The 13,856-nt window shown below is 35.6% G+C and overlaps 1 protein-coding gene across 1 annotated transcript in view; it reads left to right on the top strand.

The window, feature by feature from the left end:
• The first annotated feature begins 8,630 nt into the window (after window positions 1-8,630).
• LOC141429045 (phospholipid-transporting ATPase ABCA3-like) overlaps window positions 8,631-13,856 on the top strand; it is a 43,707-nt gene continuing 38,481 nt past the window's right edge. Inside the window, exons 1-7 of the mRNA XM_074089195.1 lie at window positions 8,631-8,732; window positions 8,883-9,127; window positions 9,403-9,767; window positions 9,856-10,029; window positions 10,204-10,451; window positions 11,686-11,796; window positions 12,102-12,246. Coding sequence (XP_073945296.1) covers window positions 8,703-8,732; window positions 8,883-9,127; window positions 9,403-9,767; window positions 9,856-10,029; window positions 10,204-10,451; window positions 11,686-11,796; window positions 12,102-12,246 — 1,318 coding nt within the window. The 5' untranslated portion in view covers window positions 8,631-8,702. The remainder of the gene's footprint in view (window positions 8,733-8,882; window positions 9,128-9,402; window positions 9,768-9,855; window positions 10,030-10,203; window positions 10,452-11,685; window positions 11,797-12,101; window positions 12,247-13,856) is intronic.

Raw genomic sequence — 13,856 nt, 5'->3', positions numbered from 1 at the left:
GTTAACTAGCAGGAAATCAAATGAGCTCGTTTCGCTTCGAACTTAAAATTAAGTTTTTAGGTTTCGTAGTTTATTTTTAATTTATTCGGGGAAAAACTGTAATGGCAAGCAGGCATTGGAGTTTGTAAGACCTTCCGCTGAACAAAGCATGGTTCTCGTGATCGATATAATACTAGTTTATTCGAAAAACGTGACATCGTGGTGCTGCTTTACTTCGCACTTATGTACTTAGGTACTTACAGTTAACACAGTGATATCGATACGGTTTAAGTTAAAAAATAAGTGACACACAAGCTTTAATATCAAATATATAAAGCCCTGTAGTCACAGAATATATAATAGTACTAACGTACAGAATGGCCACGCTCCGTCCCGCACCGGTTCGAGTTACCCCACCCCTCATGCGCTGATTGCAGGAAAACCCCAGGAAAGCAGTCGGGTGCGCGACGCGATGTATCATATGTCGGCCGCACGGCACTAAGTTCGGGAGCAATCATTTTGCGAAATCGTAACGGTACCCTACCTACTTCCTTTTTCTAAATAAATAGTGATTTCTGAAATTAACGCGATTAATACATGAAATAACTACTTACCGAATGATTCTTTTAAGTTTGTAGACGTATATCTATTGTAATTGAAAATAATAATCCTTAAAATACGCAAACAGACACATTTTAATCGAGGATATTCTGGCAGAACCGGATAAGTGCACAATATTTATTTTTTATACGGTTTTTCTAGATAAATAAAGCAGAAAACAGAGTATGCCTATGTATGTAACTTTAAAAAAAATGCACTTATTCTGTTTTGCCAGAATACCCTCGAAATAGGTAAGATTAACGATTACATTTATTTGCACATATCTAAGCCATACCTACATATGAGTACCTTTAAATGTCATTGGTAGCACTTAATTTTTGCAATAGTTAGCCCTGTGCAGCTTACGCACACATTGACGCGTGTACAGACATCGTTGTGCCTATGTACGTAGATTCAAGAACGCGTATTTTGTACGGCTTGGCCGCCCTGTGGTGTAGTCACTGTGCAATGAGATCATCTTTATTACAATAATAATAACTATTTTTCTTTATTCTTCTAAATATTAATTTATACTGTAGTAACATTTCTGAGTTAAAAAATCTTTTAGTAGTCGTATAATTTTTTTATCTTTTGTTTCTGATTTTATCTGGGTAGGTAATTTATTGTATACTTTTACAGACATGGCGTAAGTACCGTGTGAATGAATTTTGAGATAGGATGGAGGCAATTTTAAATTATTTTTGTGGCGTAGTGAGTACTTAGGTGCTTTGTTGCTTATCTCTCTGTATGAAATAATCAGGGTATTTGTGAACAAACTTGCATATTTCTAGAGATTTTAATTACAAAAATTTAATAATTACATTCGAGAGGTTATTATATTATCCCTACTAATATTATAAATGCGAAAGTGTGTGTTTGTATGTTTGTCCGTCTTTCACGTCGAAACGGAGCGACGGATCAACATGATTTTTGGCATAGAGATAGTTTATGGGCCAGAGAGTGACATAGGCTACTTTTTATCCCGGAAAAATGCACAGTTCCCGAGGGAAGAGCGCGCGATAACCGTATTCCAGGCGGGCGAAACCGCGGGCAAAAGCTAGTATTACAATATAAATTGCTGTGCCCCTATAGGATTCATGTTTCGATGAACTAAAATAATTTCTTTCCTCACCCGCGACCTTAATTAATATTGAACTCCGCAAAGTAACGCCTGATTCAATAAATTATTCACATCTCGACACATTTTTTTATTATAAGATCTTATGTACGACATGATTATAATGCAATAAATGAATTATCCCGATCCCGTGTTTATACCAGACGGCCAGCTATTTACCTACCAAATTTCATCCAAATCCGTCCATTCATTTTAGCGTGAAGGAGTAACTAACACACACACACACATACACTGCAGTGTCGCCCAGCTTTCTAACAAACACTGTCGTATATCTATACGAGTACCTACCTATAAATATTGAGAGTATTTTTTTAAGTAGGTAAATGATTTATAACCTTTCATAACGTTATGTGCTCAAGCCACGAATAAGCGAAATCAAAAATAATTTACAAAAGTACGTACGTATAATATACTATCAATAATGACTAGGTAGGTAAGTAGGTTAGGTTTACTATTTACTAGGTAAGTAGGTTAGTTACACTCGAGTGTAAGGAAAACGGGTCACTCGCCAAAGCTGCTGTTTTGCAATAGTGTGTTAACCCTGATTAATTCTGCAATACAATATCAACCCTTAGAAAATATTTTTTACAGTTGATATTGTATTGTAAAGGTGCGACCAAACCGCTGCTTAAAAAACGGTGACGGCACGGAATCGCACGCACCGTATGCGCACCGTTTTTGTCGCATGCTCTCCACACCGCTGCTTAAAATAAGTACATACAATGCTTAAATGACAGTGAGTTAACTCAGTATTGCAAAAACAGCATCCTAATATCTTGTCAAATAATGGGCGCCGGGATGGGGGTGCAGGGGGGTGCACTTATTGCATCGTATTTTGTACGGAATACTCCAAGTTTAGGTATATTTTATACCTTAGGCTGCTATTTACTCTTAAACTACTAATAATTCTCAAGAAAACTTAACCGTTATAGTTTTCCTTATAAGTTTGATATACTTATTACCATCCTGATTTTTTTTTTAAATTTCCACCCACCGGTTTAGATTTTAGAGGGGGGGAGGGGGCGCTCGATTTTAATGAAAATTTGCAGTTTAAAGTTGATCCAACCATACCCCACACTATAGGGATGGATGAGAAAAAAAAATCACCCCCACTTTACGTCTATGGGAGGCACCCTAAAAAAATTTTTTTTAATTTTTTTGTCGTACCTACCATTTTGTCGGCATAGTTTACATATATATCCGTGCAAAATTACAGCTTTCTAGAATTGATAGTCCCTGAACAAAGCCGCGGACGGACAGACAGACATTAAGGGTTCCGTTTTTGCCATTTGACTACGGAACCCTAAAAACTACATTTAAATTTAAAAATTTACGTTTGTTTCTATGATTTAAATTGCAAAACACACGTCCAATTTAAATTATTGTGGCACAATATACCTTTATAGGTTTCTTTTATCTTAATGGGCTATTAATACGTTTCTTAGCATTATTTTTGATAAAATGAACATTTAAGGAGCTACAAGCACAAAAATGTGTGTAAAATCTTAAAAATGTTGTTTCCCTTTTGTTTTTCAATCGTAAGTATAATCTAGTACCTATCTACTTGTTGTCGTCGTAGTAACCATTCTACATATATTTTAACTTCATTTCTAATACGGAACCCTTTGTTACACATTGCCTGACACGCATCGGTTTTACTTATTAGAATTTCATATTATATTTTTCTTATTACTAGAGTTAATAGAACTCTTAATATTTTTGTGAGTTGCCTGTTTTTTTGCTCTGTAGTGTAAGTAGGTATCTATTGTTATTTTATCATATCACTAAACTGTTAGAAGATATATAGATATCTGTTCCATTTTCTATTTCAATGCAACAACGGTATCTATTCATTTATTTATTTACATAGTCAGGAGATATCGCACATTGGGGGGCGATTTTGAAATCATAATAAATAATATGTGCTCCTCTTGTATTTTAAATTTGATACAGTTTTTCATCACTTTCAAATGGTATTTTTACAAAATTACATACAAATAAGTACATAGGTAATTTTAATAAATGAACCCTAGTTATATACCTAGTTAATGCATATTTATTTCTTTCATGTTTACAATATTTTTTGGAAGATAGCGTCAGTCGATTTGTATACTTATTTTACATATCGGCCTTCATACATCCCACTACAAGGCTCAGACTTCCTCTCAGAATGAGATGGCTTTGGGCCGTAATTGCTACGTTGCGCTCGCCAAATGCGGATCGGGAACTTCAGACACCATTGAATTTCTTTAGCGTAAAGGCCATGGCAAATTTAAAATGTAGGTAATTTTGTATTTATATTCGGAAAGTTTCAGAGGTGCGAGCTTGGGTTCGAACCTACGACCGTCTGGTTCGTATTTACATGTATATAATTATATCGGCTGAATATTTAAAATAATCGCCATCAACTTAATCAGTGGCGGCTTATCACTGGCGGAATTTATCAACGTAGCTTAGCACGGGTAGTCACTGTTCGTATGAGTATCGCCGTGGTACCTATCTATGCAGTACCTACAATAAAAATGTTAATTTAAAGAAATAAACAGGCGACAAAAAAATAGAAGTAGTTATAAACAGTATTTTTTTACAAATTTTTTGAAAACATAAGAAGAACATAAGAATTCCTTCAGTGTCATATCCTTGCTTTATGCTACGGCACTACCTACATAATAATTAATTGTAAGTGGGTGAAAATAAGACACGGAAAAGTGTTCTCGCCTGAAATCATTAGACCGGAAAATGGTAAGTACCAAATTCACATAGTAGAAGATACGTATCAGTGGAAGAAACTAAATCGCGTAACTGGTAGGAACCTTTTCACAATTTATATTTACATTCACATATCAAACACGACTCTATTGTTAACGGCGTAGAAGCGTGTTCAGATATTTTTGATCAAATTTTTGCTCACAAGTTTATGAACTTGTCTGTACGTATGCAATGTTAATGAGGCTCCCTGCAAAAAGGTTCTCTGGTACGCGTTTCAATTTCTTCGACTATACCTATAAGTGTATTTGTAAATTTTCGTTATAATAATTAATTATAAATTGTTTTCTTTGACAAAAACAGTTTTTACAATAGTGGTTGATGCCTCCTAAATAGTAAGTATTTATATTGTAGCGAAGGTCTCACTTTTCCAATAAAAGTGGGTACATTGAAAATACAAACTGAAATATAGATGCACAGAAAAACCAGAAAAATAAGACCAGCACTGGGTAAATATGGTTCCGTAGCCATTACGAAAAAATTAAGTAGTAGTTTTGTAAGGATATCGTATTTAAAAAAAAAGAAGTGTTTATTTAGCAAAGGACACTTGTTACAGTTCATGCGATTTATCTATCAGACTCCAAACTAGGCTGAGCCTGTATCTTGGTAGCCTGCGAGTGTGTTTAACAAAATTAGCTACAGTGTGATTTTATACGGAATCTTCCAAGTTTAGGTATATTTTATATCTTAGGCTGCTATTTACTCTTACTTAAACTACTGATTCTCCAGCAAACTTAGCCGTTATAGTTTTTCTTGAAAATTTGATATACTAACTACCATCCTGAATTTTTATAAATTTTTCTACCCACCGGTTTAGATTTTAGAGGGGGGCTCGCTCGCTCGCTTTTCATGAAAATTTGCACTTTAAAGTTGAATATTTCGCAAACAAATAACTGAATCGAAAAATGGTTTTAGCAAATCCCTAATGGTTTTAAAAGAACTATCCAACGATACCCCACACTATAGGGTTGGATGAGTAAAAAAAAAACACCTCCACTTACGTCTATGGGAGGAATTTTTTTTTGTACCATTATGTCGGCACAATTTACACATATATCCGTGCAAAATTACAGCTTCCTAGAATTGATAGTCCCTGAGCAAAGCAGCGGACGGACGGACAGACAGACAGATAGACATGGCGAAACTATAAGGGTTCCGTTTTTGCCATTTTGGCTCCGGAACCCTAAAAATTATCACGTTCATAATTAGGCACATCCAAGCACTGCTGAACTCCGTTGACGGATCTATAAGACAGGTCCTAGGTATGGTCAACGACTTCTTAAATTTCAAAGTAAAAGTCATTAAAATTTACTGTGAAATGGTTCCATGGTGGCTCATGAATTAAAGTCCTTGACTGTACACGCAGAAGTTCCCCGACACGTTCACCTTAATTCATGATAAACATAGTGAACACTCATCGACGTTGAGTTACTGTTTCCCGTCAATAATAAAATTGTCAGTGAATTGATCTTATCACTGAAAAACAACCGGTGACCGGTTACCCTCATCCAACTTCTTAAAACTTAAGAGATTAAGTACTCTGTGGTAATAAAACTAAAAATAAAACATCACTCTACATTTGTCTGTCATAATAGATTTAGACAATGATTGTCACAAAACTTGTCAAATGTAACGCATAGGCATATAGAGACTATATTTTTCAGTTTTAATATTAAAGCTCTACTAATGAAAGTAATTGAGATAGAGATGCGTCGAAGAAAATAGTGTATTTTATACGAATATAAGCATTTTTCAGTAAGGCAGATCTGTAAAACTCATGCTTCAATCATGCAAATCAAAGCTAAAATATAAAGCTGAACGAAAATAAAAAGAATGGTAATGTTTTATTTATTTTTAACAGGTCAACAGTCAACAGTCAGGCTCTCCTGATTCCACACAATTACTTTAAATTTAGTTAAGTGTCCAGTGTAGAGTAGAATCTACACTGTAGATGAATAAGGAATCTTCTCGCATGTACTGTTGATTGGTCAATAAATACATTTTCAGTTTCTTGGTTAAAGGGATACATTAATTTACAGAACACATTAATTTACAAAGAGCCAACCTTAGTCACTTTTTATTGTGTGATTTATTACAATTGACGTCAAACATCTTATCGTTTTTAAAATGTTTATCAAGGCAAACCTTAGTCTATGTCCGGCCAAGTTCAAAGAAATAGCTACCTAAGCAATACTGCAACGCACTGGATATTAATTATGCGAGTTATTTCTAATACTTTTCCCATCCCAGTAACTTTTTTCCCGTTACAGCCAGGAAAATGTTTTTTTGACCTAGCACAGCCCTGTACGAAAATTAAGGTTCTACTTAATTCTATCGAAATAATATATTATTTTCCGAAAACGGTTTAAAATATATACCTACTGATTGTAACTCGGAAAATATCTCGGTGGCCCTGTTTTTTTATTATACGCAGTAGTACTATTATTGGAACTACTGGGACTTTTTTGCACATAGGTCTGTAAGAAGTGAGGAATGAAGGAACTTGTAAAGAATCTAATGTGAAAAAGGAATCTCAATAGTTCAGGCACTACAACGAATTATCAAATTAAGGTCAAACTGCACAGATACAGGAATTTATCCGAACAGTACTAATAAAGGTTCTTACCTTCATCAGGAAATGGTTAGATCATGAAAAGTTAAAATGTAAAAACATAGGATAGTTAACTATATAACAGTAGAATTAGTACCTATGTAAATTGTTCACCTATCAAAAAGTAATGTAATCTCAACAAAAACGTCAACTAAACATTACACAAAGTTCTTATAGGGCACAAAAAGTACCGGTAAGTGTCTGAATATTATAGTAGAGCGGTAGAGATTTATTTTTAACTTTATTACAAACACTCTTATATCACTCGAATTTCATTGAGAAATATAAATTTTGTTTCCTTATAGTGTTAAAAATCTTTATCCTTGCTAATATTATAAATGTAAGAACGTTCTACGGTAAATCTTGATTCAAATGATTTATCAATAATACTTTATCTAAACCTTACTGAAATTTAATCCGCCGCTACGTCTGTCAAAATCACACACTGACTCGCAAAGGTATGAATGAACTTAAGATTGTTTTTTGACACTAGGATGTTGTGTTTACTATTTGCCACTCTTAATTTTGTTACTTTTACGGTCATCCCGTAAAATCCATATATCAGTATAATTTGATAGTTAGATGACTTAGCCAGTGTGAGAAATATCACAAAAGCTGCCCAGATACTTTAAAGAATGATCGATTGTATGGTTGGTTGACCCACTGTATGGGTTTAGTCCAGCGGGTATTTCACAGAAAATGTCACAGTGACATTGTATTGCCTGATAGGGTTAAATCCAATGGAGAGTTTAAAGTTTCTCGATGAGGGCTGAAAACATAGATGTCGCCAGTGTCGCTGCTTAAGTGACTAAGTAAGGGTAAACAAGCTGAGATATGTGGTGCACAGGAAAAATTCGTGTCTGTACTCCTGTCCAGTGGTAGTGTAGGGGTATGGCACGCAGCACGGAATGCTGAGGACATGGGTTCGATTCCCAGCGCTGGTCTCTTTTTCTGGTTTTTCTGTGCATCTATGTTTCAGTTTGTATTCTTGATAAGGTATGTATGGTTAGACCACGTGTAGCCTACGAGCTACAGCTGCATATGAGCTGCGTGAGTAGATACTTGGTTGACGCACCGAATTTATCATTTTGGCAGGTATAGTTCGTTCTCAATAACTAATGATAACTAAGTACACGAGGTGGAGGTAGTTAAAGCTAAAGCTAAGCCACCCGTCTGCAGCTCAAAAGCTGAGTCAGTAGTTTTCCTACGCTTGTGTAAAGTACACAATGTTTAATGAGCACTAGTCAACGGCGAACTAAAATGCGTACAAGTAGAAAGGAATTATTAATGAATATCGGACGGTTATAACGCTATGAAAAGCTCTATAGGAAACGCTTGTTTTATATGCACTTGACGTGTAACAGGCGCCGGTAGATCATATTCAAATACTTAAATATTGTTTCCGCTTTCATATTAACTCTCATAACGCATAAGATAAAACAGATAACAATACCCTCCTATCAATATGAATTTTTGCTAGATAAGGAACTCTACCATAATTCTAGTCAGATCTCGTAGTAGAGTTTGTTGTGCTTATGTTATTGGTGCAATGTAGTTAATGCACGTCAAATGTTTGTAAAATCTGTAGCTTCATACACAGAAAATTAGATGTTTTTTTTGGCATTATGCGGAATATTCGTGCGTATCGTTCTGGACTGGTGTGATGGGTGTGTGATTGCAGTGATGTGATGACGTATGAGCGAGATACGAATTCAAATTCCGGTTAGCTTGACCAAAAGCCTCTTTACCCTCATTACTTTCGAATGTAGCATTGAATCTAATTTTCAGTGCGCGATGAGGGCGCGTGATGGGGCGAGGACAACTGGCGCTGGCACCAAATTCCGACTGCTGATGTGGAAGAACTTCCTGCAGCAATGGCGGCACCGCATCCAGACCGTCGCCGAAGTGCTTCTGCCCGTCGCGACAATGGCTCTGGTGCTCATCCTCCGCTCAGAGATTGAACCAGCCACGCGAGACGTGTCCACCTACCCAGTGATCCCAGCAGGCACACTCAATTACTCGTTACCTGTCATGTAAGTAATATTTTTCGATTAATGACACGTAAAAGAAAGCAGCATACGGTAATGGACATCTACTTCGATAATTGGTGAACGATATATATATCTTGTTCTTATTGCCACTTAATCACGTTCACAGTTTCTTTATAAAATGTCTTTACCTTCTTCTTATTTTGTGGGTGTTCACGGGCGACGTTATTGCTTGTCCCATCACCCATAGAGCGTATGAAAACCGACACACTGTACTTGTGTTACCTTAATATATTTTTCTAAAACTCCTTTGCTTTCAGAGGAGGGATGAACGTGACTCGGCTTTCAATAGCATATTCACCTGAAAGTCCAGTCTTGGACGATGTGATACGAAGCGCAGTTACTACTTTAATTACGAGAAATATAAGAAGCCTTATATCAGTAATCTTGGAGCTATTCCCAGAGTTTAATTTTCCCGACTTTCCTGATTTGCCAGAGTTACCAGACCTTCCAGATCTTCCCGAGATACCTGATTCAATAAATGGGACAATTATTGCAGATATAATTAAAAAACTTATAAGAGTACATGCTTATAATAATAGTGAAAGTTTAAGAAGTATTTATTCCTCAGAAGAAATTACTAGAGAAGTTATAGCTGCTGTAGAATTTAGTGATGATCTTTACGGTATGTTTTAATTGATCATGGTGCAATATTATGAGATTTATGAGTCTCATCACTCATTCGTCACATCGTTTCATTCATCTGTTCACAGGTGCCACGGAATTGACGGGCGATTTAAGGTATTCATTGAGATTTCCTGAAAGACCGAGACAGAATTCGTTTTACGGTCAGGGAGGGCAATCGTGGCGAACAGATTTAGTATTTCCGTATTTCGAGACTCCTGGACCTAGATTTCCTTTCTCATGGGAAGGTGGCAATGACCCTGGTAACTATCAGTTATATGTAGAATTGATTAAGAAATTATAGTGAATCGACGAAGACATTGAGTTAGAGTAGCAAACATGAATAAAGTGAGTTCGTCGTCAAATTACCTTTAAGGTACAGTGTAGTCACTTCGGTCATTTTGGGGTAGATTTACAACTTTTGTTTACTATTACAGGGTACGTCAATGAAATGTTCATAGCAATACAGCATGTGGTATCTATGGAACTTATTACGCACCTTACTGGCGAAAGTATGCAAGAGTTTAGTGTCAACGTGCAAAGATTTCCACATCCGTCGTACATAGAAGATTTCGCGGTAGAAGCTCTGCAGTTCTTGTTTCCCATGTTCATAATGCTTAGCTTCAGCTACACCGCCGTTAATATTGTTCGAGCTGTTACTGTCGAAAAAGAATTACAACTTAAGGTTCGTGCCACTTTGTAATGTTTCTACGAGTATGTGTATTTTAGGTTTCCGTATCTCTAAACGAAAATATTTTAAACTGTTTTATTTATTATTTAAAATATTTTGAACGTTAAACTCTTGTGGAGAGGGTTCAGTGTTTTCTAGATATTACGAAAATTTCTTATAGGGTCACGTGTCCAACAATGAAACTTAAATACACAGTGAAACATTGCGATATTTCTAAAGTGCCACCTTGCCAGATCGTGCACTATATCGTGTAAGGACACCCTTGAGAACCCCCCCACTGTACCCCAGTTTGCATTAGCGTCACGTGAAGGAACACGTGTCTACGGAGCTTTTTCAGTATTATTGACACAAAAGTAAAGATTTTAAGCATTTTTTGTAGATTTTTCAATAAATTATGGTTGTAAATTCAATATATTTGATACTTTTTAATATTAAACATATTTCGTAGATTATCGTGGACTAGATTACGTGTTAAAATGGCACAATTTAGTAGGCAAAAATTCGAGGTTGATATAAAATACCTTAGATAATCAACAATGAAACATGTACGCATGGGACACACCTAATAAAACCGATTAAAGTTAAAGTAATTAAAACTGTTTGATTATATTCGTGCATTTTTTAATTAACATATTACATAAATACGTCCCAAAATTATGAAACAGATTGTATTAGTTTTCACGTTTCATTGTTACATATGTAGTGTTTCATTCTGTACACCACTGTGGACAAAGTGAAAATTTCCCATTTTTTACATTTTGATGATTTACTACACATTCTTAAAGAGTACTGTATATGTCACGTGATATCGAATAAAATTCCCTAAGTACATAAAAAAAATCCGACTTCTATCTGTCAAAACAAAAGATTTATGAGATTTTGAATTTTGTGTTTCATTGGTGGACACTTGACTTACTTAAAACTACAGTCTCATAGGTTTTCCTGTAATATGCAAGTAGGATTAGAACTATTTTTGAACAGTACCTAGTTTCGGAGAAACGATGCAATGGTCAATTATTATTTATGCCTAGGTATTTTCTTAAATAACTTCAAAACGGTTTATCTTCAAATTTACATAGACTATGACATTTGGCAAGAAGTAAGGCTTTACAACACGAGTAAAAATGTACATTTATTTTTGCTTTCTTTTTATTATTCACTCTGTACTGGAACTTACCTTGTTTTTTTATGCATATTGTACACTATTGAAACTGATGACGTATTTTAGGAAACAATGAAAATAATGGGTTTACCGACGTGGCTTCATTGGACAGCGTGGTTCTGCAAACAGTTCATATATCTTCTGATTATAGCAATTCTCATCGTTATTCTCGTAAAGGTTAGTTGTTTTAATAATTTAACACCATTTTCTCTTTCCCTCTACATATACAAAACGATAATTAACTCAGTTTCTTTGAAATTAAATCTTGGTATCTATCATTTTACTTGACCTGAGGTTGTAGATTCACTGAAATTCCATAACAGTGAACGACAATATCATCAGCTTAATAAAGGTAGAGAATTAGAATGACTTTCCCAAATGGAATATTGAGTATTTTATCTATATCACCGCTAATGTCGCGTGCGCCGTTATCGTTACGTGCGTATGTTCGACGTAAATGTATTTTCATTGTTCCCTTTTAGGTGAACTGGTTCACCAATGCAGAAGGCTTTAGTGACTACGCTGTCTTCACCCACACCCCCTGGACAGTGCTTTTCTTCTTCCTGCTTCTGTACTTAGCGTGTACAATATTCTTCTGTTTCATGATCAGCGGCTTATTCTCTAAAGGTAAGATAAACATTGACTGAAGTTTGGTCGTTTTTCGCATTTACCTACTTCCGATATTATGTTATGACACATAAAACAACATAGTACAAAACACAAAATTAAAAAAAAAAAACAGATGATCGCTAAAGAGCGAGCGATCTCTTCCAGATAATCTCTGGGTAGAAATTTTTGAAATGTAATTGACAAATCAGTAGGAGGAAACTTCAACAGGAATTGTTAATGATTTGCATATGCCCGTAATATAAGTTATTAATCAGATGTTAATACGGCAATAGCCATCGTCATCACCTACATGATACGATAAATAAGCTTATATTGAAAGTCGATAAGAAAAGTCATTATCACTATACAGCTAAAATTTTTCACGAAAATTCCGATCTTGGCAAATTAATAAATAAATAAATACCTAGTAATAACATACGAGTATATTACTGAATAAAGAAGGTCATGAAACAAGTAAATGAATCAGCAATCAGCATTGCATCATCGTAGAATCAGTCAAGGTTACCATCGTTGTAAAGCAACTAAACTGCCGAAATCGTCAAATATTTACTATGCTACCAGAACGTGTCCTGATGGTGAACGGCTGTGTTGCTCTGAAGATGAGCTCTAGTTGAGTTCGAAACGCATCAGTGTAGTGAGGTAGTGTTGATAGGTGGGTTTGTGTGATTTGTGTGTGTTCTTACAGTGTGGAGGTGGAGGTACTGCATGAACCCACATTTCTTGCATAAAGCGTAGCAATCATAAGGTCGCGGGTGAGCAAAGTTATTGTTTTAGTTCATTAATATGAACCTCCGCAAAGTAACAACTACCTAATAACTACCTAATAAGTAATTCAATAAATTACTTATTAGGTAGGTTGACGTTTACATGATTTTTGAAACTTTGTGCCAATGTTTTATACCTATATACGAGACAATTGGTTAGTGACATTTTAATTATGCAATGTCATTAACGAGACCTTGTCGACAATGTATTTTTTGTTATTTTTATTCGACTGGATGGCAAACGAGCAAGTGGGTCACCTGATGGTAAGAGATCACCACCGCCCATAAACATCTGCAATACCAGGGTTACGTGTAGATAAGGATAATATTATCCCACTATCTTATAAATGTGAAAGTTTGTAAGTCTGTTTGTTTGTTTGTTTGTTTTTTACTTCATCACGTCTAAACCTCTGAAACGATTTAGATGAAATTCGGTATACAGATAGTTTGAATCCCGGAGAAGGACATACGATAGCTATTTATCCCGGAAAATGGCATAGTTCCCGCGGGATAGCGATGTAACACTAAAAACATTTTCGTGAAAATTTGTGCCAAGACCATATCATATGACACACACTGTCAAAAAGTTATCAGATCATGTAGAGCCAAGCTTCTAACTCTACACGCCCTAACTCTACAAGGCCTTACTTCGCAAACTCCACACGTTAGTCAAAATATGTGGCTTCTTGCTTTATCTCATGTAGAGCCAAGCTTCTAACTCTACACGCCCTAACTCTACAAGGCCTAACTTCACAAGCTCTACACCTTAGTCAAAATATGTGGCTTCTTGCTTTATCTCATGTAGAGCCAAGCTTCTAGCTCTACTCGCCCTAACTCTACAAG

Source organism: Choristoneura fumiferana, chromosome 6 (assembly GCF_025370935.1).
Source record: "Choristoneura fumiferana chromosome 6, NRCan_CFum_1, whole genome shotgun sequence".
Lineage (NCBI taxonomy): Eukaryota > Metazoa > Arthropoda > Insecta > Lepidoptera > Tortricidae > Choristoneura > Choristoneura fumiferana.
Note: the sequence above shows the minus strand (reverse complement) of the source record. Positions and strands in the feature narration are given on the sequence as shown.